General features: G+C 36.0%; 1 protein-coding gene across 4 annotated transcripts in view; it reads right to left on the bottom strand.

Moving 5' to 3' along the window:
* Positions 1–302: 302 nt before the first annotated feature.
* The window catches only part of SMC6 (structural maintenance of chromosomes 6), a 39263-nt gene continuing 15082 nt past the window's right edge, over positions 303–24483 (bottom strand). For 2 of the 4 annotated variants that reach the window (XM_072926346.1, XM_030270015.4), the window contains 22 exons: positions 24394–24474; positions 21680–21781; positions 21326–21445; positions 21143–21238; positions 19860–20006; positions 19413–19501; positions 18719–18883; positions 17816–17994; positions 16621–16822; positions 16389–16503; positions 14947–15107; positions 13858–13993; positions 12081–12161; positions 11286–11456; positions 9025–9162; positions 8213–8358; positions 7425–7550; positions 6668–6773; positions 4711–4863; positions 2906–3003; positions 1517–1633; positions 303–496 (listed from right to left, as the gene is read on the bottom strand). In XM_072926346.1, coding sequence (XP_072782447.1) covers positions 1525–1633; positions 2906–3003; positions 4711–4863; positions 6668–6773; positions 7425–7550; positions 8213–8358; positions 9025–9162; positions 11286–11456; positions 12081–12161; positions 13858–13993; positions 14947–15107; positions 16389–16503; positions 16621–16822; positions 17816–17994; positions 18719–18883; positions 19413–19501; positions 19860–20006; positions 21143–21238; positions 21326–21445; positions 21680–21781; positions 24394–24474 — 2721 coding nt within the window. In that variant the 3' untranslated portion in view covers positions 303–496; positions 1517–1524. Of the gene's footprint in view, positions 497–1191; positions 1634–2905; positions 3004–4710; positions 4864–6667; positions 6774–7424; positions 7551–8212; positions 8359–9024; positions 9163–11285; positions 11457–12080; positions 12162–13857; positions 13994–14946; positions 15108–16388; positions 16504–16620; positions 16823–17815; positions 17995–18718; positions 18884–19412; positions 19502–19859; positions 20007–21142; positions 21239–21325; positions 21446–21679; positions 21782–24393; positions 24475–24483 lie in introns of those variants that run through there. The other 2 variants (XM_030270011.4, XM_030270009.4) reach the window with 1 other exon arrangement.

Genomic DNA, 24483 nt, shown 5'->3' with positions numbered 1-24483 from the left:
ACAAATAATGCAAGGTCATCTTGGCAATCTACTACAGACCTCCCAGCCAGGATGATGACACTGAGCAACTAAGGGACTCTGCCAGCTCAACTGCCCTTCTCCTTATGCGGGACTTCCACTTGCCAGAAGTCAACTAGGAACATAACACAGCTGATGGGTCCCTTCCAACTCAGCATTTTTTATGGTCCCATGATTATATAAGGTGTATTTCCTTCAAGTCTTACCTAGCTTCAGTATTTTAAAGAAACCTACAAGTTTAACACCATGCTGCGACTGAAAACAAATTACGCTACAAAGTCAAGTTAAAACTTACACTGTAGCAAGTTTTTATTGACAAACTGCTATTAAGTAAAAAAGTGAAAACTGCTGAATGTTGTTCTCTGAGCAGTCTCAATGGCTCTTGTAGCCACATATCATCAAACAACAACAGAAAAGAAATGTAGCTGAACTCTAAAAAAATTTTTTTTTCTGAAGAGCTGCCAAAAATTTCAAGTTCCTGGAGAAAAAAAAGAACATAAGAAGAACAGAAGGTTAATTTAAGTGCGTTTGAAAAATCTGTTTCTTCTTCCTCCCTCTTGTCCCCAGTAAATGCTTGCAATATCGAAACAAATCAAGTTCAAGTGCTCTAGTCCCACGGAAACATGGGAGGGGAGAGAGGGCAGGGAGACCAAATAAAACACATGTCTACAATGCCGTAGAAACGTTAATATATTATTTCCTAAAGTTCTAATTCTACTTCATTCCTATATATTGTAAAGATTTGTGTCTCTTTAGGTTATGATAATAAAATTAATATTTAGATACTTATTCTGTACCTGGAAACTCAAGAATGTGTAAGAACCAGTTCACCGGAATTAAGAATCTAGGTTTATAAAGACACAGCTTGTTAGGTTTTGTAAGCTTATGTCCAAAGACACTCAAACTCATTAGGAAAGGAAAGAAAGAAGTATTTTCCTGCCAAGATAATATACTACATATAAATGTATCCCTTTTCTAATTATGAAAGTATAAGTTCTAATAGTTTCTCATGTTCAGCTACTGTGGTTTCACCGGAAAACAACAGAAACATATTTTACTGCATGTATTGATTACCACATATTTAAGAAATAAAGTATAGCTAGGAAGAAAACAGTATTTGTAACTTAATGCTAATTTCAAGTGTGTAGAGACACTAAAACATTACCACAAGTATCAGTTCAAACGGTTTATTAAAATATTATTTCATAGTTATACAAAATATATTTCAAATTTTTCAGAAGAAAAATCAGAACAACAGATAAAAAAATTCTAGAATTGGTAGCTAAAAATATCAACAGAACATTCAACGTTTTCTCCTCATCCAAACTGTGCTTATTCTTCTGTGCACACACAGTAATCCTTTAAAAAATAATTAATAATAATACAGAAATATCTTCCTGAGAGTATCTAACAATTAATTATCTTTTTCAGTATCAGGAAGCAATAATTTTACATATATTATTACACATTTGTCTTCAATATAATACCATATTCATACAGAGATACTTATTGATCTTCATCTCCGTCATTCCTATTTTGGAAATTCAGTGTTCTTTGGTCTTTTGGAGGGTCTGGCATGCGGAGGATTCGAATATGGGGACTCGTAGGCAGAGAACTAAAAATAAAGGATGCATCATTTAAACAGTGTTTCTTCTCCAAGAATTTTAGTACTTCCATTTGATTCATTACATTATATATTTTCCTTTAAATAACTCCCCCTTTTTTCTTTGACAGTTTTAAAAAAACAGTAGCATGAGGTGAAGTTTGGGCTTCACAGGCCTGATTTGAATAAAAGCTTGAAGTAAAGACAAGCGCTCATTTCAATCATGTGATTTCTAACAATTAGACTGCCTTAACTACAGAAAAGGTTATTTTACAAAAACCTCCAAATGAACGAATGATGGAATACAAGTAAGGATTTGCCTTACAGATACTGAAGTACCACACACTATACACATATGTAATCAAGCACAACATACTAAGAATGAGCAAAATTACTGAACATAAATTTACACAGGCTTCTCCAATGGATTTTTCCTGAAGTTGCCCCCATATTTTTCTTAAATCTAATGTCCGCTGAAACATGGAACATTATAACAAATGGAACAAATATAACAAATTCAATCTGAACTTGAAATACTAATTTTTTACCAGTAACCATACAAAAAAATCCTGTGTGTTTACTAGATTCAGAAAATCTCCACAAAAGTATTTCCACTGAAATAGCAACAGATACCACTACTTTACTTGTTATATACTTTAGTGAGGGAAGTCAATTAGGAATAAATCAACTTCTTTTTGAAGACTGCTTGAATAACCCTCTCAGGCTTTACTAGTTACACTGGGTTAATAGAGAGGAGTTGGTTGCACAAGGTTAAAGACATGACCGTCCCCTTAAACTGGGCATGTCTCTACCAGAATTTTATATAAAGGTTTTGAAATAATTTTGAACCACTAGATGACAAATTTAAAACATGGTGTAAGCTATGAGTCTCTAGAGCAGCAACATTACAACTCAGAAAATAAAATCAAATGACAAACCCCTTGAGAGTAGTACAGAAAAAAATCGCACGTCTTTTGTTATTTTTGGGAGAGGAGAGTGACATACAAAGCTAAGAAGAGCCTGCTTGACAAATGAAACATTTCCAGAAATTGTTTTATGTCAGATAAACTTATTCAAGTCCCACTGAATTACCATTATGTAAGGAAAAGTAAAAAAAACTTATTAAAAAGCCCCTTTAAATTCACAGAAGTGCTTCATTTTTTATGTTTTACTGTGACAAACACCAAAATTTCTTTCTCCTCACATTCAACTTTTTCATCTTACAATTCTTGCAAGAGAACTCCCTTGCAATTCTTGTCCTGAACTAAACCACAGCAGTATTACCTCATGCTCAGGGGGGTGAACAAAATGAACTGTCGATGCCGCTGAAAATCAGCCCTCTCCAGAATCATGTCAACGGCAATTCTTCTGTTAACCATATCCTAAAGACAAAATATTTGTCAGGAAGTGGTACTGACAGTAATAAATACATTAGAAAGCATGATTCTAGAAAACCTATCAGAATTAACTGCTATACAGTCAAGGCTGGCTAAAGAAAATATCTAAATAAGACTAATAAAAACTATGAAAACCTGGAGAAACATTAGGGTAAAAATCTAAAAGCTACAAATTATAGCCTGGGAAATTCTTAGACTCTACTTTTCAGCATACATAGGCAATGGAATGCTTCTGTCAGAAAAATCACACATTAATCTACTTATAGTGTTTTTCTATCATCTTTGATGTGCATATAATACTTCTTACTTCATTGGCATGCTGAGATGAACTGAACTTTAGCAGAATAATATTTCCTGTAAAATCCTTCCTGAAAGATCACCTGAAAGGATTTAAGGGCTCCATGAAACCTATATTATGGAGCTTGTTTTCATTATTATTATTATTGTTAATATCATTATTAATATTTGGAATGGAACCTTACGCATTAGGCTCACTGAAAAGGATGTGCAGTAGGAAGCTGTTACCAGGAGGGACCAACAAAGCTCTACTGCTGTGCACTGATCCTCAGGAAAGCAGAGATCTCCCACAAGAACACACCATGGAGTCCTCATGTGGTGGGGCCCTGTGATTCACCAAGACTAACTACAGAACGTGTGGACAGTAAGGTGCATTGCTGGCACGGCGGTGGAAAGACAAATTGTGTGGAATAATTTACGGAACAGATGACATGCAAGGTCTTTGCAAGGCCTCCACTTCTGAATAGCCATCTTTTTCCAGAAAGATGGATAAACTTCTGCATAACTAACTTTTAAAAGAGGATCTAAGATTTGAAAGTTAGCTGTAAAACAACTGCTTCACTACCTTAGATGCATACTGTTCTTCAAATTCTTTAATAGAAACTATATTATCTTTGTTCTCTCTAAGTGATTTCTAGTAAATAAATTATTGATGAGAAAGGGACACTGAGGCAAAATAAAATAAACCAGCATCCAATCTTTATCTCACAGAACTAAATATTTTCTCAAACTCATACCACCCTGTATATCTAATAAGTAGGAAACAAATCTTAAAAAAAAAGAAAATAAATTTCAAAATGGCTTAGTGGCCTGTCCAGGGAAGCTGTACACAAAAATATGATTTATCAGTTTTAGCTAACATTAGTATCTATTGTTCATTATTCTGCATTCCAACATCTTGGAAACATGTTCTTAGCTGAAGTATGAGTTTCTATAAAATGAGTAGCAACAGTGAACCCAATTGCTACATTTGCTCCGAAAAAACCCCACACTGATCCCAAAATTGGAATAAATCAAAGCACATGCCAAGTCCAGAATGTTCCAGCAATATCAAGAGTCAACCTCTGACAAATACAGAGCCAGCTGATTTATTATTTTGTGCTGAAGAATGGTTTGAACACATAAATTAACAGAAAGGCTCATGTTACTGGACACCCACCTCAGAAACACATTAAGCTTCAAAAGTCACCAAACAAAGTGAACAAGATCACTAACAAATTTTGCTTTGGGGGGTTTTGATTTTGGTTTGGGGGCTTTTTATAATTTACAGTTAACCATAGTGGTTTTAAATCTAATAATATACAGTATACAATCTAATCAAATAAGTAACAACCCAACTATTTCGGTAATTTATACAAATCAGAATGGGAGATATAGTTTAAGTTTAAACTATACCATGTAGACATCAAATTCATCCATGCATCTGAAAGGAGATTCAGAAATGTTCCACAGAGAAAGAATGAAACAAACTGTGGAGAAGGAACGTTCACCTCCTGATAAGGATTTCAGATCACTACGGGCACTTTTTTCATCCTCTCGAGGCTGAATCTTGAAATAAAAATATTGGAGAATTTTTAAATCTGAAATGAAGATATACTAATAGAATCATAATTTTAACATCAAACACATTATACATGAACAGATCACTTGAAAACACTTCTCTGCATTTCACTGCAACTGCCATTCTGGAATGGGATGGCTCCTAACCATTTAGTAACACATTTCTAGGATCACTGCAATTTCTTCTATCAGTCATACACACTGAACAGACTGAATGACTCTGCTAGAGTTTTATTATTCAAATGTCTATTTCTATAGCTGTTACACAGGGTTTAATAAATGTCAACATAAATGTTTACATGACAGTAAAATCCCATGGTTACCAGCCACAATAGAAAAGCAGGTAATTGATTTACAGAAGAATTTTAAATGAGGAAGGGGTTCTTCACATGGAATACATGAAACATTGTGAACAGCCATTTGGTTACATTGATTATGACGACATCTTGTGGCACTCCTGTAAGATGAAACTCGGGCATTTTCTTGCCCTGCTAATTGCACTGCCTTTAACGAGTTAAGTAGGCAAATAAGGATTATATTGAAGTAGAATCTTTTTTTTTCAGGAAATTGTTTTCTTTTTGCAACTTAAATTCCTTGACTAAATACATATCCCTTTTGTGAGATATGTGAGACATCAGCTATTAAAAATATATATTCTGATAAAGCCAAGTAATAACTTGATATTCTATGGACTGAGTTTTGTTCTTCAGATACACTTGCTTCACCTGTCTATTTAGGACTGTGACATGTATTTATGTTACTACTTACTGCACATTTTTCCCCTTAATTCCTAAAACTGAAGTCTGCCACAGAAACAAAAGTAAGTAAATCCATGATAAAACTTTTTAGGATGTATGTTAAAACAATACACAGAAAAAACCTACCAAAGCTTTCCTGCATTAAATTGTTTAAATAACAACTAGAGCCATTATAGAATCACACAAATACTGCTGAACTTCCTATCAATGATTCAGGAATAAGTTATTTTGAAAGACTGGATGACCAATTCACATTTACTCCTTGTAATCCAGCAACCATTTAAAATGGCAATGTTTTCTGTCCTTGCTTGTTTTCAACAACATCCTACTGTCACCAAATGGGACAAAAGAAACTTATCCAACACTCTGGATAAGTGTTGGATAAGTTTGATGTGATTAAGCAGACACTTTTTCACTGAGGCTTTTGGAAACTCTTCCAATGTGTCCTGCTCAAAATCTAGCCATTTTTACGTATTTTTGCTGCTGAATCATTGTTACATAAGTTCTTTTACATACTATGCATACATAATATGCTCACTCTTAAATTTAACCCATGCAATGACTGGTTTTGCTAGTTATAGAACTCCATCAGTATTCTTATCCTAAAACAATCATTGCTCATCTCTGCTGAGATCTACTGATTGGAATAATTGATATTAAAACGAATAGTTGATATTAAAACCAAGCAGCATCACTGGTGGGCATGACAGTCTTCATAGTTCCTTAACCAAAACACAGAAGTCCAGCAATTTCTTGGTGAGGTTCTTATGGCTGCATATTTCAAGCATAACACTCCTACCATTTCTATACCTTATACTTCACAATTTTCTACTTGTAATCATAAATAACTCTTTCATATGATTAAATTGATTACCTGATCAGAATATTTATAATACTACAACTTAGTGTATCACATTTTGAAGAAGGAAAAACAATTTATTCTATCATTTGCAATGTATTTCTAGTATCTGAGACTAAAACAGATAATAATTCATTATGTATTATAGTAATCGAAGTAATATAAAATAACTTACTGTTATGGAAATTGTCTCATTCTTGTGGTCAAACATTATATGTCCAGAGTAACCTCGAAGACGTAATAACTGCTCAAAGTGGAGTTTGCATTGCATAGAAAGTTTCCTTAAATCAAGCAAACAAACATTAGGGGAGCAAGTTTTTAAATACATGAAAAAGTGACAACAGATTTTCATCAACAGTTCCACATCATTAAGTATTAAGCCCTCCTCCAATAACAACATTCTCCCAAAATCAACTGCATTCTCAAGTGGACAACATTACACATACTGGAGAGAATCCTTTTGAATGAAGGCAACAACAAAATCTTCATGGATAGGTATAAGATATTAAGGGACTGAAGCAAGAAAGAAGGGATGTACACAGTAATGGAGAAGAATCTGTTAAATTATAGACTCTGAATCAGCACCTTAAAATTTTTCAGCACACAGCAGGGGAGAATTGTTTGGCCTAAAATGAAATTATAGGAGCTCAGCACCACTGATTATAATCAATAAAAATGAGTGACAGCCCAGATTATTTCAAATCCTCATATGTTGCTGACATTTTACTGACCAACACCAGAATTCAAACAGAACTGCCTTGGATGAAGTCAACACAGTTGAGATCTTTGGGATGAAGCAAAATACAGGCTCCACCATCTCACTGCTTTTCCAGCTATCAATCCAGGCTGCCTCCAAACTCACAGGAATGATAAGATTGAAACTGAGAGCAAGCTAAGGTTAAAAAGATTGTTGTGAACTGTCTTAAACTCACCTTAGGAACTGCCGATACACTTTGAGCCTCTCTGTCATTACTTCGTCCAGCACTGCAATAAATCTCCTTAAGTTCTTCACTTTATTGCTTGCATCCTCGTATCTTTCCTTTGCATAATGAAATTGCCTGTTTTAATTGACAGAAAGGTTAGGAGTAATATGCACTGTATTAAAACTGAGCTATTGCTGTAAATGCTGAAAATAATTTTGATAACCAAAATATTCAAATGAAAACTTTCTTGAAAGTCAAAGCTAAAAGCATTTGATAAGTAAGACACTGTTCACAATGAAATGCAGACAAAAATTAAGACTTAATTCTATTTTTAATTCTTTTGAAAATAAACTCTTTCCCCAAGAAGAATGAATAATTGGTTTCTCCATGCTCAAGAATATCTGAGGGGAGTGCTTCCCTGAAATACACTCAAGGAGCTTCCAGGTTGTGCCTTAGTTACTCAGACTAGAATTATGTTTAATCCTCAATGCATCACAGAACAATGGTCAGTTAAATTTGCGTTGTTGTAACTGGGATACTTCAAAACACTAAGAGCATATCTGATTTTTGGTAACATCATATATATAGCACAGATGTTGCTTAAAATCACTGGAAGGTATTTCAGGACTCTTACGCCTGTTCAGTACTGGGAGAATCAGTACAAAACATTTCTACAGCTTCATAGATAGCTTAAGTAGTAAAAACACACATAAACACACAGTGAGTCAGTAAGAAAACTTCTTTCCCCTCTCTTTTCCATCCTACCTGAAGTGTTTTAGACAGTAAAGATGACTTACTGTATTATTTCTTCTCTGTTTCCACGGTGACTGCTTTCTAAATTTATCTTCTCTCTCAAGCGATTCATTTCTGCATCAAGACTTTTAACAGTTCTGCTGACCTTGATGGGCTCTGGGAAGATTTGCCTTGCTTTTGACATTTTTTCCTAAAGGAATGTTTGAAACTCAAATAATTGCCACATTTTTCAAAAATCTGTTTAGTCTTCACAAAAAGTATTATGTGCTACAAACTCCAAGCAAGAACAATATTTTTCTGTTCTTTCTGTTTTCATTACAGCAAACCCAGTTAATTTTATTGACAACATTTATACATGGGTTGTTATTTCAGTGCCAAGAATTGTATCCAAGATTTTTAGTGCAGTCACAGTTATTTAGTTAATGCAGATAAATAAGGATTCAAAATCACCATATTTAAATAGGGTAGAAGACCAGATATGGGGCCTCTACAAGGAAAGCCCTACCATCCAAGAAACCAAAACAATATTATTCAATTTAACTTAAGCCACAAATTTTAAGTCATTTTAATCTTCTCATTGCAAAAGACAGAAGAAATGGTCCTAGATGGATGAACCCTAATTTATCTGTCAAGAGAGAACTGGTGTCCTATCAAAAAAAGAGGCCTCAATTCACTTACACAAAATTACTTTACTTGCTTTACACAGTCAGTGTAGGACATAGCTGAGAGAACATTCAGTGCAGCTGAGTATATGAATATGGTCTGTATGTTATACAAGTGGAATGATTTATTATTAAATATTAGAAGAATCATGACCATCTGACTTCAATGGCTAAAAAAACCTCACCACACATACCTCTAATTCCTTTTCTTTGGAAACAAGTAAATCTTTGTGCTTATTTATGCAAGCCACGTGTTCTCTCTGTTTGTCTTCATAGTGCTGCAAATGGCGTTTACTGTTTTCCACTTCTGACTCAGCCTGGTTTAATTCAGCCTGTTTGGGACAAATCATGAGGTGAGCTGTTTGGGGTAGATTCCTGTGAATCTCTCTAGAGTTTACTGACTTCTCACTGGTTGTTCTACCTTATTTTGCTTTCAGGAACACTACTTCTAGAGTCTGGGAGCTTTAACAGCAGCTTATGAGGAAGTCTATGCTTAATTCCAAAAAGGAACAAATACATGCAATGATTTTAGCAATTGTATCTTGAGGCGATGTTTTAATCTTTAAAAAAAGCTATAATTTATCCTAAAGTTCAAAAAACTGCATTTATTTTTTACACTACATTCTATCTGGAACTTCTGATGCCTGTGTGGCATCAGCCAGAACTGCACTTCTGTGTGAAAATTCAGTGTCCTGCTATACCTGTAATATAAAATCATAGAATCATAGCATAGTCAAGGTTGGAATAAACCTTTAATAACATTAAGCACAACCAACAACCCAAAACCACCACCATACACACCACTAAATCACATCCTCCAGTACAACAGCCATACATTTTTGAATGCTTCCAGAGACAGTGATTCCACCACTTGCCTGGGCAGCTTGATTCAATGGTTTACAACCCTTCCCATGAAAATTTTTCTCCTCATATCTAAACTAAACCTCTCCTGGTACAATTTGAAGCCATTTCCTCTCCTTCTGTCACTTGTTACCCAGGGAAATAAACTGAGCCCCACCCCACTACAGCCTCCTTTCAGGTGGTTGTAGAGACTGGTAAGGTCCCCCTCGAGTCTCATTTTCTCCAGGCTAAACAGCCACAGCTCCCTCAGCTGCTCCTCACAGGCATTGTGCTCCAGACCCTTCACCAGCAACCTCTAGTCAGTATTGATACTGTTGAAGTGGTATATCTTTCTAGAGAAGCAAAGAGGCATAAAGAATTACATAAATTAGGGCTATTTTCTTCTTCATCCCAGTCAACTAGATGGCTTGTCTTAACAAAAATAAAAAAACACCAAACCAAACAGAAAAATACCAAGAAACAACTCAAAAACCCCAGAACAACAAACACAAAAACCAACCATCACCAACAGTAACATATGCTCTTACTTTTTTCCAATCCTATCTTAAAACCACAACGTGCTATATGTCAAGAGTTAATTAAACAACTGTAGGACACTTAACAACACATCCGATTTAAAATCTCTTCAGGAATTTCAGTGCTTCCCTCACCTGTGTTCAGTACTCTAAATAACAATAGCAATAATGTTTTCATATTCTGAATAAATCTCTTACCATACAGAGTGATTCTTTTAAAATAGATCATGTTTTTAGAACTTCCATATTAGATACATTAGAACTAACACATTTATCTGTTGCTTTGCTGCCCTGTTTCCTTTCTCTTTTTGTTTGCTCTTTTAATTTGGGCTGACTACGCAGCAATTTACAGTTTAAGTGAGACGTGTAAAAGATTCCCATAGTGATCTTTTAAGTTTTCATTATTTCAGTCTTCTACAAGTTTAAAGTACTAGAAATGTCCTGAACTCTTATTTCTGTTTTCTGTTTTCAAACTGTAAGTTCTTCTTGCCAAAGTGAGATTGTCTTCTATTTGCTAATATCAAATTTTGCATGTCACCATTCTGCTATTTATCTTAAGTCTTGCTATTTCTTTGCCATTTCCAGGTGCCTTCTGTAGTCTTGAATAATTAAAACTATATGCTGGTACCTTCTGTGATTATGTAACTTCATAAAATAACAACCAATTCATCTAGAATTTCAAATTATATTTAGAGAAATGAACAGTTACAAACACTCTTAGCCAAGGTTTCTTAGAAACAAACAAGTAAAAACAACAAATGTGATGCATGAGAAAGGAAAGTCAAGGAAACCGTTTTTCTTGCCTTTTCACTCCACGACTAAAGATACCTCAAAATGAACTCTCTTTAAACATAAAACACTACAGTGAGTACTTGTAACAATCAACATCACCTTCAAAATATTGCCAAGCATATTTTCCAACATGTTCTAGATGGAATGCTCCATTTCCATTCTCTAGGTAAACATTAAGTATATCAGGCAACAAGAAGTTCTCTTCTCCTGACTCACCTCTTCTTAACCGCATTCACCTTGACACACAAATGGAACAAATCGAAAATACAATATAAAATTACTGTTACCTTAATTGGGCCAGCAATTTCTTCTACTTGATGAATTTTTTCTTTCACTTCCTCTAATTTTTTTTCAGCTGCTTGGAGAGTATTTTTCAGTTCTTCCACTTTTCTGCTTTGTAGCTGCATGTCTTGTTTTACAGATTCCATCCTACCCTTATTTTCTTCAGCTTCTTCTTGCTGTCAAAAGGTATTAAAGTTAAGAATAATAAAAGGAGACACATTTGTAAACTACTACAGATTTTTTTACTATCAGTATTAGGGTACAGTATTACTTGAAGTACTCTATAACTCTAGTATAGGAGCAGTTCAATGTAATTGTCACTAAAGTCCAAAGGAAGAGACTGATGGCTCTTGTAGGAGACCACTAAATCAAACTGCAAAGTAAAAGTGGAACTTCATACTTATGTGACTGAAAATTAAGAGGATTTTATTTCGGAGTTGTGATGAAAGACTGAAAAGAACAAGGCAACTTCCCTCTGGATCTGTGGCCAATATACATCCAATATACAATGCAATGCAGGAAGAGTAAGTGGATTGTTGTTGTCTCCTAGAAAATAACATCATTCCTAATGAATTATCATCATAAATACTTTCTGATTCAAAAAGACAAATATTGCAAAACCTGGGGAAAAAAATTTAAATCGCCAAAAATAAATAAAATCACTCAATTTACAGATGTGTTTAGAATTATGGCACGTGTTCAATTCTTCACTATCCATCTTTGCTTGTTTCAAAACATTGCCATCATTAAAAGATATTATCCATACACAGGTTAGACATAATTGCATAATCTATTCTTACTAATATATGGATGTCCGCTGACTGGTGCTCTTCCACATTTTCAAGATCTGCTATCTCTGCATTTGCTGTTCTTACTTTTACCTGGGAAGAAAAAGAAAATACATGTTCTGAAGCTTACCTAAGGAGAAAAGTTCACATTTGTTCATTTAAGTCATCACAGGAAAGATACTTGTATTTTTCAGCTTCATTAGTGACTAACAAGAGACACAACTCTTCACACCCACCTGTGGAATTCATTTTCATGAGATATAACTTGTTCTAAAAGTCGTGTGCTTTAATTCATTAAGTTATCATATCTCCATTCAATATGACAATTTAACAAAATACACTTTATTTTTTCTCCAAGTATTTATCTTCAGCATTTCAGACTACATGCTAGGGGGTTTTTTTCTGCTTCTTACTTATTATTTACTGAATATAATCTTTTATAGAATCGTAAGAGACAGTCCAAAGTTTCCCTCATCTGCCTCACAATCGTTGCAAGGACAGAGACTAAGACTCTGAAGACCCTGACTGGAGCTCTGACCTGATTGAGGTGGACACTTGCCAAGTGACTGTTTGCAGATGTGCTTGCTGTGCTGCCACGCTACACTGCTTTGAGTAGGGACTGGCAATTAGCAGCTTGCTCTGTACACTTGCACCTGCATCACGATCCTTGCTCATCACAATAGCCCATGAATTTCCCCACCTCTTGGCCAGATGATCCTCCATGGAAGATCCCTCATCTGCCTCACAACTACCATCAAGGATGGAGACTAAAGCCCCTCACCAAGGACTGAGACTGAGACCCTTAAAATTCTAACACAGGGGCTCTTGCCTGACTGAAGTGGGATGTCTGCCAAGTGTGGCCTGCAGGTGTGTTTGCTGGACCAAGAAACAATGGGTCCTGCTCACTGCTGGGACTGGTTTGTCCTTTTTGGAACTGGACGGCATGTCCACTGTCCTGTACCTGTTCTCTCTCTGGAACCGTCCTGTTCCCTCCCCCACCTCAAGGCTATAAAGACCTCAGAGTCAACCAAAGACTTTGAGACTCTCCCCGACGTGACAAGATGGATCTATTGGCTGGACCATGAGGATTTCATCTCTCTGTTGGTAGCTATTTCCCTTCCCCTCTTTCTCTTTCTCTCGCTATCCCTTATCTCCTTTCTAATCCTTCTCTCACATTTGCTGTGGACACTCAGTAAAAGGTGCATTTGCTTTAATTAATATTAAAAATCCCCTCTGTGTTGTTTTTGCACTCAGAGATCAGTAAAATGAACCATCACAACTCCCGCTTGCACTAGCAGATCGTGACAAGTGTGTATTAGCTTACACTGCCTACCTAGAGCACCGCTGGCCACCACAAATATATATCCTACCCAGAAGTACCATAGACCACAGAAAGGAAGCTAACAGCTGTAAAATGGTTTATAAACAAATTAAAATTAAGAGAACTTAAAGAAGAAATATTCAGTGTATCAAGATCAGTTAAAAAGCAGTAGAAATATGTAAGATTTAGCACAAGGTGGGGAAAGATACCGAACAGAAATAACAGCATATGTAAGGATTGATTTGGCCTCTATAATTTTGTCCTTAATTATAAGAGCCTACTACAAAAAAAACAAAACAAAACAAAACAAAACAAACAAAAAAACCCCAAAACAAAACATGAAAGCAAACAACAAAAGTAAGGATAAAAATTAACAACTATTAGGCACTCCAGATAGATTGCAGAAGTCAAAATAAAATAGGGAAAGACTGAGGAGTTTCTAAAAACTAACACTGTACCTATTTTTACCTGTAGTTGTTTTTGGTGTCGCCGATGACTATAGAGATGATCTTCATTCTGCCTAATCTCATTTTCAATGGAACGTAAGCGGTGCTGAGAGGCTGTCAACTGTGCCCTTTTGTTTTCAATTTCGTTATCCAAGTGACTTTATAAACAAAGGGATATCGAGATGTTACATACTACACATATATTATTTGTGACAAACACATGCAGAAATACACAAAAAAAATTACATGCATGACAAGACAAAGGGTAAAAATGCATTCCTTTTTAACTAGCCTACATCATTCCCCCACAGCAAAATTGGTACTGGAATGCCTGTAACACTTTGAAAGTTAAAATAATCTTTGAGTGAAATTTATTATATACTGATATGAACAAACTACAATTAACTTACACATTTAAAACTTTTGAGTTTCTAGAAGTAAATTTTAACATTCAATTCAGTTCATACTATCAACTATTAATACTAAAATTGCCTAATATGTCTCTAATATAATCTGAGCCTCAAAATGAAATTATTCTATTATCACAAATTTCCTTGGTGACAGCTCAAGTTTGTAATCTTTGAAGTACATTTTGCTTTTTCAACTACCATTTTGAAAGCAATGAGAGAAAAAAACCCCTAAAATCATAAAAAGTGATGGAATTCTCAAAGCCACCCACCATGAATGAAGTCAAAAGCCTGAGGAAACACAGATGCAAAGTTTGAAACCAACAGGAGGATGTGTGCTAACAACTTTGGCTGAACATCACTGTTCAAGTATCATATTTTTAAAGAAACAGCCTTGACTCCATACACTTTTTAACCAAGCATAAAAAAGAAGGTAGCTAGATTTCCTGGAGTACTGAGCACAGAAAATCCCTGCTTGGTGGGTAAGATATACATGCCACAAGCTGAAAGATAACTAAATACAACACAAGGTTTTTCCTATCAGAAAAAGGCACTGAAATTAAAAGGTTTTCTAGAATTCTCAGAAAGGAAGTGTAAATCTCAGAAAGAAAATGAAGAGGCTATAGAGTAGTGTATGTGCAAATAGACAAATATATTCCACTATTCATGCCAACAAGCACACTTTTTACAAACACGATGCTAACCTGATTTCTGCTTCAACATCTTGACTTAGGAGCTGGGGTCTGGAAGAATTGCAAGAGTAATAGCGTCGTTCAAATACTTGATCACCTGCAGCAGTGAAAGCTTCTCTACAGTTTCTTGGGGGCCGATTGTGCTGCATTACCTCACGAGCCCTCCGGTTATTCTGAAAAACAAAAGGGCCTTATAATACCAGCAGAAATGCAACCCTAATTTAAGGTGAGAATTTAAAAGCTGTCTAGATGTTTTCACCCAGGAATAATTTCAATTCCTAATGAAAAGAAAAATGTGAAAATTACCTGTAATGTCAAGGATCTACTTTTCTTAGCTGAGTAGGACATTTATGTTCTCAAGAACCCACTAAGTTTAACTGGTCATTCTGTAGTCTAATCAGTCCCTTAGAATTTGCCTTGGAGAAAAAAAATCACTAACCAGAAGGTTACTATGCACAGATATATTCAACTGTCAAAAGCAAAATAAACATAGAGGAAACAAGCTTCCAAAGCAAGGTATGAAAGATATCAAACAATATTAAACTAAAGTTCAGGGAAACATGTTGGCAAAAAAACCCAACATTGACAGTGCCAGACTAAGTGGTCACAAGTGCCATTGTCCAAGGCAATTGTATTATATATTCCAATGTATCAATTTTTCCACAGAATACTTTGAGATTTAGTTGAAATTGTTCAGTTAGGGCTCAAAGATAATAATGTTATGAAAATCACTGGTTAGTTCAGGCAGAAGAAGAACAATCCCAACATTCCTGCCATAAGAAAAGCCTACAAAGTTCAGCTGTCATGTAACCCACTCAATGGCAGCCATGCTTGATAAACAGTTAGCTCTTCTTTAGACAAAACACAAACTGCCTCTTTCAAGTAAGAATGTCAGAGGATAAACTGGGACAAGAGATTTTGGAGAAAAGTAAAATTCACAAAAAGTAAGGATCATTAGTTCTGCTTATTTAGAGAACACCTTGCCTTCTCTAAATAAAAACATATACAACATTTTACCTGTAATCTTATCTGCAGGAGCTGGTATCTCCAGTACTAACAGAAAATCAAAAATCAATTAAGAGCAGAAATCAGATAGTGTCAGAAAATTTAGCTACCAGCTGCTAGGCACAACTGGTAGGGGTAGTTGGAAATTTTGGTAACTCCTGGACTACCTAAAAGCAGCACATCCTGAACCCACCAATTAACAGAGACATGAGACTGCAGTTAGGAGGCTCTGTCTCCTAACATGGACTATTTAGACTGGGAAACTACACCACTTAGAGGTCCAGAAAGGTAGTGGCAACCCAGAAACAAACAGGGAAGGTCCTGAAACACATGGGGCAGAAAGGAGAGCAAAACTTCCTCTACCTCTTTTATCCATTACAGACATTACTAGTGAAGACATCATAAATGCTCTACGCATTACTTAGACAACAGGAAGCATAAAGCCTTACTTTAATTAGCAGGACTCTTTCTATACCCCTCATATCAATCAAACAATTGGCAACCACTGGATTGTCTATTTCCAATGCTGTCAGAACTGATGGGAATTCTGGATGATAAACACCTCTGAAAAAAAGAAAAAAACAACCATTAATAAAACTCACATGAGATTCTTAAAAAAAAAATTACAAATAGTCATTTTAAACCATCAAGGCTAAGCAACAAAATTGAAAACATACTTACCTCTGACTAGTATCATAAACTCTATTCTGAAATTTATTTACAATTATTTGAGGTCTATGTCCACGTTTATAATATTTTGACATCAGTAACTGGAGAGTTCTTTCATCGCTATGATTATCACAGCAAAATGCCTGAAGGAGGCCTTTTAAACAGGATTCGATGGCCAAGATCAGTTCAGGATCTTTTGGATGAATCAAAGCACCTAAATAAACATACGAAGCAAGGCTTTAGGTGCTGTGTTCCATAACAAAACATTCAGTAGAGCATTTTTACCACTCAAGGTTCTTGTTTCGTTGTATTGCAGGCTTTTTTAAGAGCCTAAAAGAAACCCTTCTCATAGGTACAAAAAAAAATTAAGAGGTTGACTAAAAATTAAAAGACTCTACAACAGACCTGAGAACACAAACCTATAATTTCTCTGCCTAGAGACCTACACATAGTTGCAGGTCTGTATTTTCTTCCATTAGGGTACCAATTTTGTGGCAGCTTAGCAGAAATGTATCAAGGCAAAGATAGCTTGTCAACAATGTAATGCTTTAAGGATGCAGGCTGTGGAACAACTATACTGAAAATTAAACAAACATGAAGATTTCCATTATATCAACTGTCTACAGTAGCACATATTTTTACCCTGCGGTATATGCCATGCACATTACTTCCAGAATATGCTGAAACCTTTCCTTCCATTCACAAACTGAAAATAATAGCCATTGTCAGAGCTGGACAGAAGACAACTAGCAGCCAGATTCCCAGCAAAATCTCAGTTGGGTCTGTCTGACCAGTTCCACGTAAAACATCTCAAGTTTGAAAAACCCACAAGTCAGCCACTGGGCATTTTGAACAAAATCTGTCCAAGACCTGGACAGTGCTAACCACTGAGGAACAAGCAGTCAAAGCACAGTTCTCTGATGCCTTGAGGATGTGGGGGAGTTGGAGGGATGGACCAAAAGTTTACCATTGTAAAATACCTCAACAAAAACAGCTGGAAAATGAGGAAAGCCAGTAGCTGTTAGTGAGTGTATAACAGAAGCAAAATATAACCTACCCGGGTAAAACCTTTAGTCCAGGAAGTACAGAAGAAAAAGATATATCTGAAGTTCCTCAAAGAACAAAGTTTTCTAAAAGGCCACTATTTATTTACATTAGCAGTACAAAAATATCCCATGAAAAAATATGTTTTAGAACTTATTCTTACCTAAAGGTCCAAGAGGTTTCTTTCTAAATTGTCCTTGTCTATGGGCTACTTCAACTGCTTCAAGAAATGCTGGTACATGTGGTCCAAATCTTTTCAAAGTGTTTGTTTTACTATCTTTCAGGTCTCTCAGCTGTTTCTGCTGGGCATCCAGTGCTTGTTGCACTTCACTGCTTTCTCTCCTAAGATAACAGATTTTTTTTCTGTATTTACGGAGCCTAAAGTGCACTAAAATAATTATAAAGCCCTGTTTTGCAATTACTAATAGCATTGTGTATCAAGATATCAGTAGTTCAATGTAAAGCTAGGTGCACACATGCAATAATAATTTTATAGTTTGAAGAAACATGAGAAAAAAAAAGCAAGAGAGAAAATTACTACTTTGCAACAGTTCTACAAGACGTTTTTATTTCTAACAAATTATAATAAATTTATTTTATTTCTAATTATATGTTTCAATTTCACTGTCTTCAAAGATCTTCAACAAAACATACAGTATGCACTGGTTACAATAATTGATAAGAGGCATTTAAATTAATACACCAGGTGCAATAAGGAACAATTCTCAAATCCTTTAATACAACAACTGACATTGCCATAATCCCCTTCAGTAATCATTGTTCAAATTCAGGTTTCCAAATCAAAGCCAGAGTGCTTTGTTTTTCCTATCTTGGGTATGCCCTAAATTAGTATTTGAACCACTTTGCCTCAAAGCCTCTGTGAATCTGCTGCCTTAACTATACAAGCAGTAATTACTCCTAAGTGTATCTATTCTCTTATAATGTGAAAAAGAAACTGGAGCCTAACACCTCAGGGATCACAAGTACATTAGAAGGGATACTGAAAAGAAAGGATTCTCTCTAACTTGAAACAGAGGTAAACAATTACAAAAAAAGCATAACTTACCTGAGTCTAGAATGTTCTTCCTTACACTTAGATACAGCCTGCTGAAATTGATCCATCTGCTGACCAATCATTATTTCTTCATTGTGGAATGCCTTTAACTGTTCCCTTAAGTATGCAATTCTCCTTTGTCTTTCCAATTTCTCAGGCTCTGAATCCTGATTAGCACTAGAAAAAGAACATACATCCATATCTTAAAACCATAATGATTATTTACATGACATGAATTTCATTACTTGTAGCATACAGAAGATTTACTCATTCAGTTACATTTAAGATTCTGTTAAGTTGCAAGATCTACATAGCAATAATGAATTTTTTTTTAATTTCTAATCACATGTAACTCCTCCCAGTTATATTCCTATTGCATTTAGTTTAAGACATATTTGTTTTGCACCATCATGGAAGCTAGAGAATATCTATTATCACCAAAAACAAAATAAAACAAAACAACCCAAAAAACAAACAAAAAAAACCCCATTTTTGTTACCCAATTGCCTCTTCTTTTGACATTCTAGGTAAAATCTTGGTATGTAAAGAAGCAGGATCAGAAATATTCAGGTATTTAACTGGACCCTGCTAAAGATTAAATAAATATTTTTTATCACTGCAGTTTTTCTCATTAATCAGAAAAGCTCACTTCTTTTCCACCTAGATCTTAATAAACATATACCATAATCACTGTATCTGTATTTACCAGCTTTTCAGTTCTTCAATTCGTTTATGTAGCTGTTCACTGTCTTTTTCCAGACGTTTTAACTCCGTTTTGGAACGATTATAAACGATCTATCAAGGCAATAGGATACAGTAGTTTAAGAAACAGAAGAAATGATTTCTGAAAGAACTACAGTTTTGAGTAAATACTGAACTGCACCAAACCAGACAAACATAACTTGATTTTCAAAAATTACATCTATTTATCTATTTTGACCTAAGCTTAACACTGTTTAGTAACTATGTAAAGGTATAAACACCAGGGCTCCTGAACAGACACTACTTGCCAGTCAGGCAGGAAATTGAACCTTTTCTGAACTCAGCATGGAGTCAGGAAGCCAACACAGGTGTAGAATTCCAGATGGGTAGAGCACGGACAAGTTTATAGCTTTAAATTGGTATGAACTTTGAAAGGGGTTTTTTTGCCTACCTCAGTTTCATTGACTGTTTTTCTTTTTGCCTGCACTTCAGACTTCAAAGAAATACACTGAGGATGAAGGGCTTGTGCTTCTTCACTTACTGTTATCAATTTATCTTGTATTGCTTTGTACTTTTTTTCTGCTTCATTCACTTTTACCTTTGGTGAAAAAAACAACAAAACAAGTAGTAATGGAACAAAATTTTCTTCAAAACCTCTTAATGTTACAAGACAAATATCTCTCAAAGGAATCCATCAGACACATTTCAATTTTTAACAATTGAATGTATTCTGTTGGGTTTAAAAAAAAAAAGAGTAAGACATTGTCACTATGGATATACTAAGATGAAAACTCATAAATGTTCATTCTTGGGAAATCAACAGAGTACCAAATCTGTGATGTAGACAGCAACCTTTTTTTCTATCTCAAGGTTTATTCAAACACAGGACTTTTAATCCAATAAGGTGAAGAACCATGACATCAAAAGAAATGAAACCAGCATCTAGACAATTTTCCCTCATCGCTACATAGACACACTGACCATAAAGAAAAAATGCCTCAATTGCGAAACAAATACTTTTTAAAAGAAAGAAAAAAACCCATAAAAACATTTTAAAAAAAAGGAAAATAAGGGCTAACAAAGAAAGTTTTGAGGAGTTTTAATAGACTAAAAAGTTTTGGGGCTGTTCAGCCTGAAGAAGTGGAGACCTCATAGCAGCCTTTGGGTAGCTGAAGGGGAGCGAAGGAAGCTGGAGAGGGGATTCTTCATTATCTGTATTGATATGACAAGGAATAATGAGTTTAAACTGAAAGAGGGGAAATTTAGGTTAGATATAGGGAATGAAGTTTTTACTGTGGGGGTGGTGAGGCAATGGCACAGGCTTCCCAGAGAAGCTGTGGATGTCCCATACCTGGAAGTGTTCAGTGCCAGGTGGGATGGCGTTTTGAGCAGCCTGATGCAGTGGAAGGTGTTCATGTTCGTGGCAGGGGGGCTGGAACTGGATGATCTTTAAGGTCCCTTCCCACCCAAACTATTCTCTGATTCTAGATTCAAAATAATGATGCCTGTTTTTCTGCACAAAATGTGTTTCATATGCAAATCAGAATGTATGACAAAATTATTCTTTCTTGCTACCTACAGAAGTCTTAAGAACCATCCCAAAACTCCCATAAGTCTCCTGAAATCATTGCTCTTTTCTAAAGGCAATGATACCCAAGAAAACCTTCACAACATATCTCTGACTTGGGGGGTGACTACAGCTAGAGTAATATATGGTTTAGACCATATACATACCTGGCATTCTTCTACCTTCTGAAGGAGTTCTGTATTTCCTTCTTCAGCTTTGATGCCTTCTTTGAGCAGCTCTATTTCTTTTTCCATCTCACTCACCTAAAGAAGCCTGTATTAGTATGTGCACAGCAGACTGGGAATGAAGCACATTTCATATGTACAAACATATTTTAGGAAGACATTTACCACTGCCCATGCCATTTGATGTTTCAGATCTTTGAGACGATTTTGCATGTCATTCACAAATGCGATGCTTTTGAAAATTTCCTTCTTCTCCAAATAAAGCTGCTTAAGTTCTTCAAGACGCTTGAAAAAGAAAACAGGGGTTAAAAAAAGGGTTCAAAAACAGGGGTTCAAAAAACAGGGGTTCAAAAACAGGGGTAGCAAAAAGCTGTGATATAATATAAAATTTTGGAAAGATTTGAGGTTTGTGAAATTTAATGTCACTGAGATCTAATAAAATCAAAACTATGCACTTTTATTCCCGTACTTCCTTCACTGCTCAGATCTGTCCTAATAATTTCTTTAACTTTTACATACCTCTTCCCCTTGTTCTATCTGAACACGGGTATTTGTTTTTGTTTTTCCAATAAATGAATAATCTTCTTTCATTTGTTCCAGCTGAGTTGCCTTCAAAAAAAACTAAAAAGGAATAAACAGAAGTAGATGCGAGATCAGCACCTTACTTAAGTGGACCTTCAATAATTATGACAGAATGACCATTCATCCCAACATCCTGCATGTTGAATGATATCCAAAGTGAAAAAAATGGTCAGGTTGTGGTGGTACAACTTCCACTCCCTCCTCGGGCCACAGTGTGATATTTGAAATGTTTGGTAGCCCCAGCCTTGATGAACAGAAGCTGGGTTCAGCTCCTCTTCAGTTTATCAGAAACACTCTCTATTCCTAGGAACTTACACTGACTGACAAACTCCTCTTTCTAAATGAAGAGCCTTTAAAATTTCTTTTTCTTGCCTGATTAACAACCCAAATGGAGCATCATTTTTGTTACTGAATTTTCAAAGAAAGTTACTGACTTGAATTGTGGTCAGGACTAAAGTCCACCCTCTTGTGACCTATGAATAATGGTACCAAGTGAGACCCACTGAGTTCTCCTGGACCACAGTGGGCTGTGACAGCATCCCCCTCTGAGTGAGACACCACTGTGAGCCAGAGAACTCTCAAGTTTACTTGGAGGACTGCTGCCAGGAGGTGACAGAGCCTGGGCTATTACCCCCGACTCCTCAGGGATCACCCTTCACCCGCTCAGAAGATTCAAAGGCATTTGATATGAGTACTTCTCTGAGCTGCAGGGAATTTTTTACAGGTACACAACTTGTACATACTCTTAAGGTCTACTTACATACAAGTGTGTACATAGCATAGCAACTGTAGTATGAATGTTTCTTAAGATTCTTAGGTACTTAGATTAGTAAGAAAATTAGGCCTACAAGTGAGTTACCATTGTGCTATTGTAAACTCTCTAAGAATCATCAGTCAAATTGTTGAAAGCAGGCTACTAATTAAATACTGTTAAATTAATGTACTGTCAAAACCTTCAGGCCTAAACTGTGGTCAAGTCCACAGCTCAGTTTGGCAAGTAGGTCCATTAATGGGACTTAATGAGAAGGTCTCCCTTACTCCTTTTCATCCTCACCTTTTTCCCATTCTAATCCGCACATAGATCATTTTAGGCTGATTTTGGTTTTAGATTAATTTCAGGTTTTAGTCCAGTTTTCCTCTTGTGCATCTGCATAAGTTGGAGAGTGAACCTTGCCAACGAATTTAGCCACGATTTCACTTTAGTATTAAACCTGCTTTAGCTGATACCAGTGCCAGTGGTTCCTTGGGCGACTTAAAACACTCATTTCTGATAGGGGTATTTCTGAATAATGAACTAACTCAGCAGAGCCCTAAAATTTAAATTTATCCATCTCTTTAGAGAGAAGAATCTTCAAAAATATTGTTTGTGCAAGTGGATGATTGGTGCAATCAGAGAGTGCACTGGCTCTGGTTGGGATGGAGTTAAATTTCTTTACAGCAACTGTTACAGTTTTTTATTTTAGAGTGTGATCAAAAAAATACTGACTATACACTCCTATTTTAGCTGTTGCACTGAGGCCTCCTGTTTCTCACTCTGTGTCCTCTCAGTAAATTGACCAGCTGGGTGTGCAAAAAGCTGGGGAGGTATACAACCAGGCAGATGATCCCAAGCAGCCAAAGAGATATGCCACCTCAGAAAATGTTATTGTGATGGTTTAGCCCCAGCCACTTACTCACTTTCCCCTGGGGTGTGATAGGGAAGAGAATCAGAAAAGTAAAGGCAAGAAAATACAGGAGTTGAGATAAAAATAGTATAATACAGCAGAAACTGCACACACAAGCCAAGCAAAACAAGGAATTCATTCATCATTTCCCAGGGCAGGCAGGTGTTCAGCCATCTCCAGGAAAGCGGGGCTCCATCATGCCTAACAGTGACTTGGGAAGACAAATGCATCATTCAAAACATCCCCCAATTCCCTCTTCTTCCCCCAGCTCTATATGCTGAGCATGATGCCATATGGTCTGGGATATCCCTTTAGTCAGCTGGGGTCATCTGTCCTGGATGTGACCCCTCCCAAAGCCTTGTGCACCCCCAACTTCCTTGCTGGTGGGGTGGAAAAAGAAGAAAAAGCCTTGACTCTGTGTGAGCCCTACTCAGCAGTTACAAAAACAGCAATAAGGAAAACATCTCCCCATTATCAACAGTGTTTTCAGCACAAATCTACAAAGTAGCCCTATACAAACTGCCATGAAGAAAATTAACTCTAACCCAGCCCAAACCAGCAAAGTCAAGCTCAGCAATAAAAAGAGGTAAGAGAGGGTTTAGGGGGATTAGTCATCTTTTGCTTGGGCACTGGTTGGGCCTCAGACTACCAGTAGGAGGCGGTGAGTGATTCTTTTTGCATCTCTTATTTTTTTCACTTTCTTTCTCTCTCCTTCCAGCTTTCACTTCAGTTATTACACAAATTATATCTCATCTCTCTAATTTTTTTTTTTTACTTTTACTCTCCATTTCCCATTCCCCCATTCCAAGCTTGTGGGCAGCACAGAATGGAAATGAGCAAGTGGTTGTGTGGTATTTAGCTACTTACCTGAGTTAGCCCAAAAAAGGGAATTAAAATTAAGGAATTTGAATTTTTTTTTCCCAAATGCTCTAAAAATTTGCAATCAGCATTTTAAAGTTTTATGACTATGCTAATTATTTTCCTTACCTTGTACTTGTCCCCTTCATTTTTAGTCTGTAAAAACTGTTTACTCATCTCTTGGGTTAAAACAGACACAGGATTATCTACCTGCAAAAA

This window comes from Taeniopygia guttata, chromosome 3 (genome assembly GCF_048771995.1).
Source record: "Taeniopygia guttata chromosome 3, bTaeGut7.mat, whole genome shotgun sequence".
NCBI classification, from domain to species: domain Eukaryota; kingdom Metazoa; phylum Chordata; class Aves; order Passeriformes; family Estrildidae; genus Taeniopygia; species Taeniopygia guttata.
Note: the sequence above shows the minus strand (reverse complement) of the source record. Positions and strands in the feature narration are given on the sequence as shown.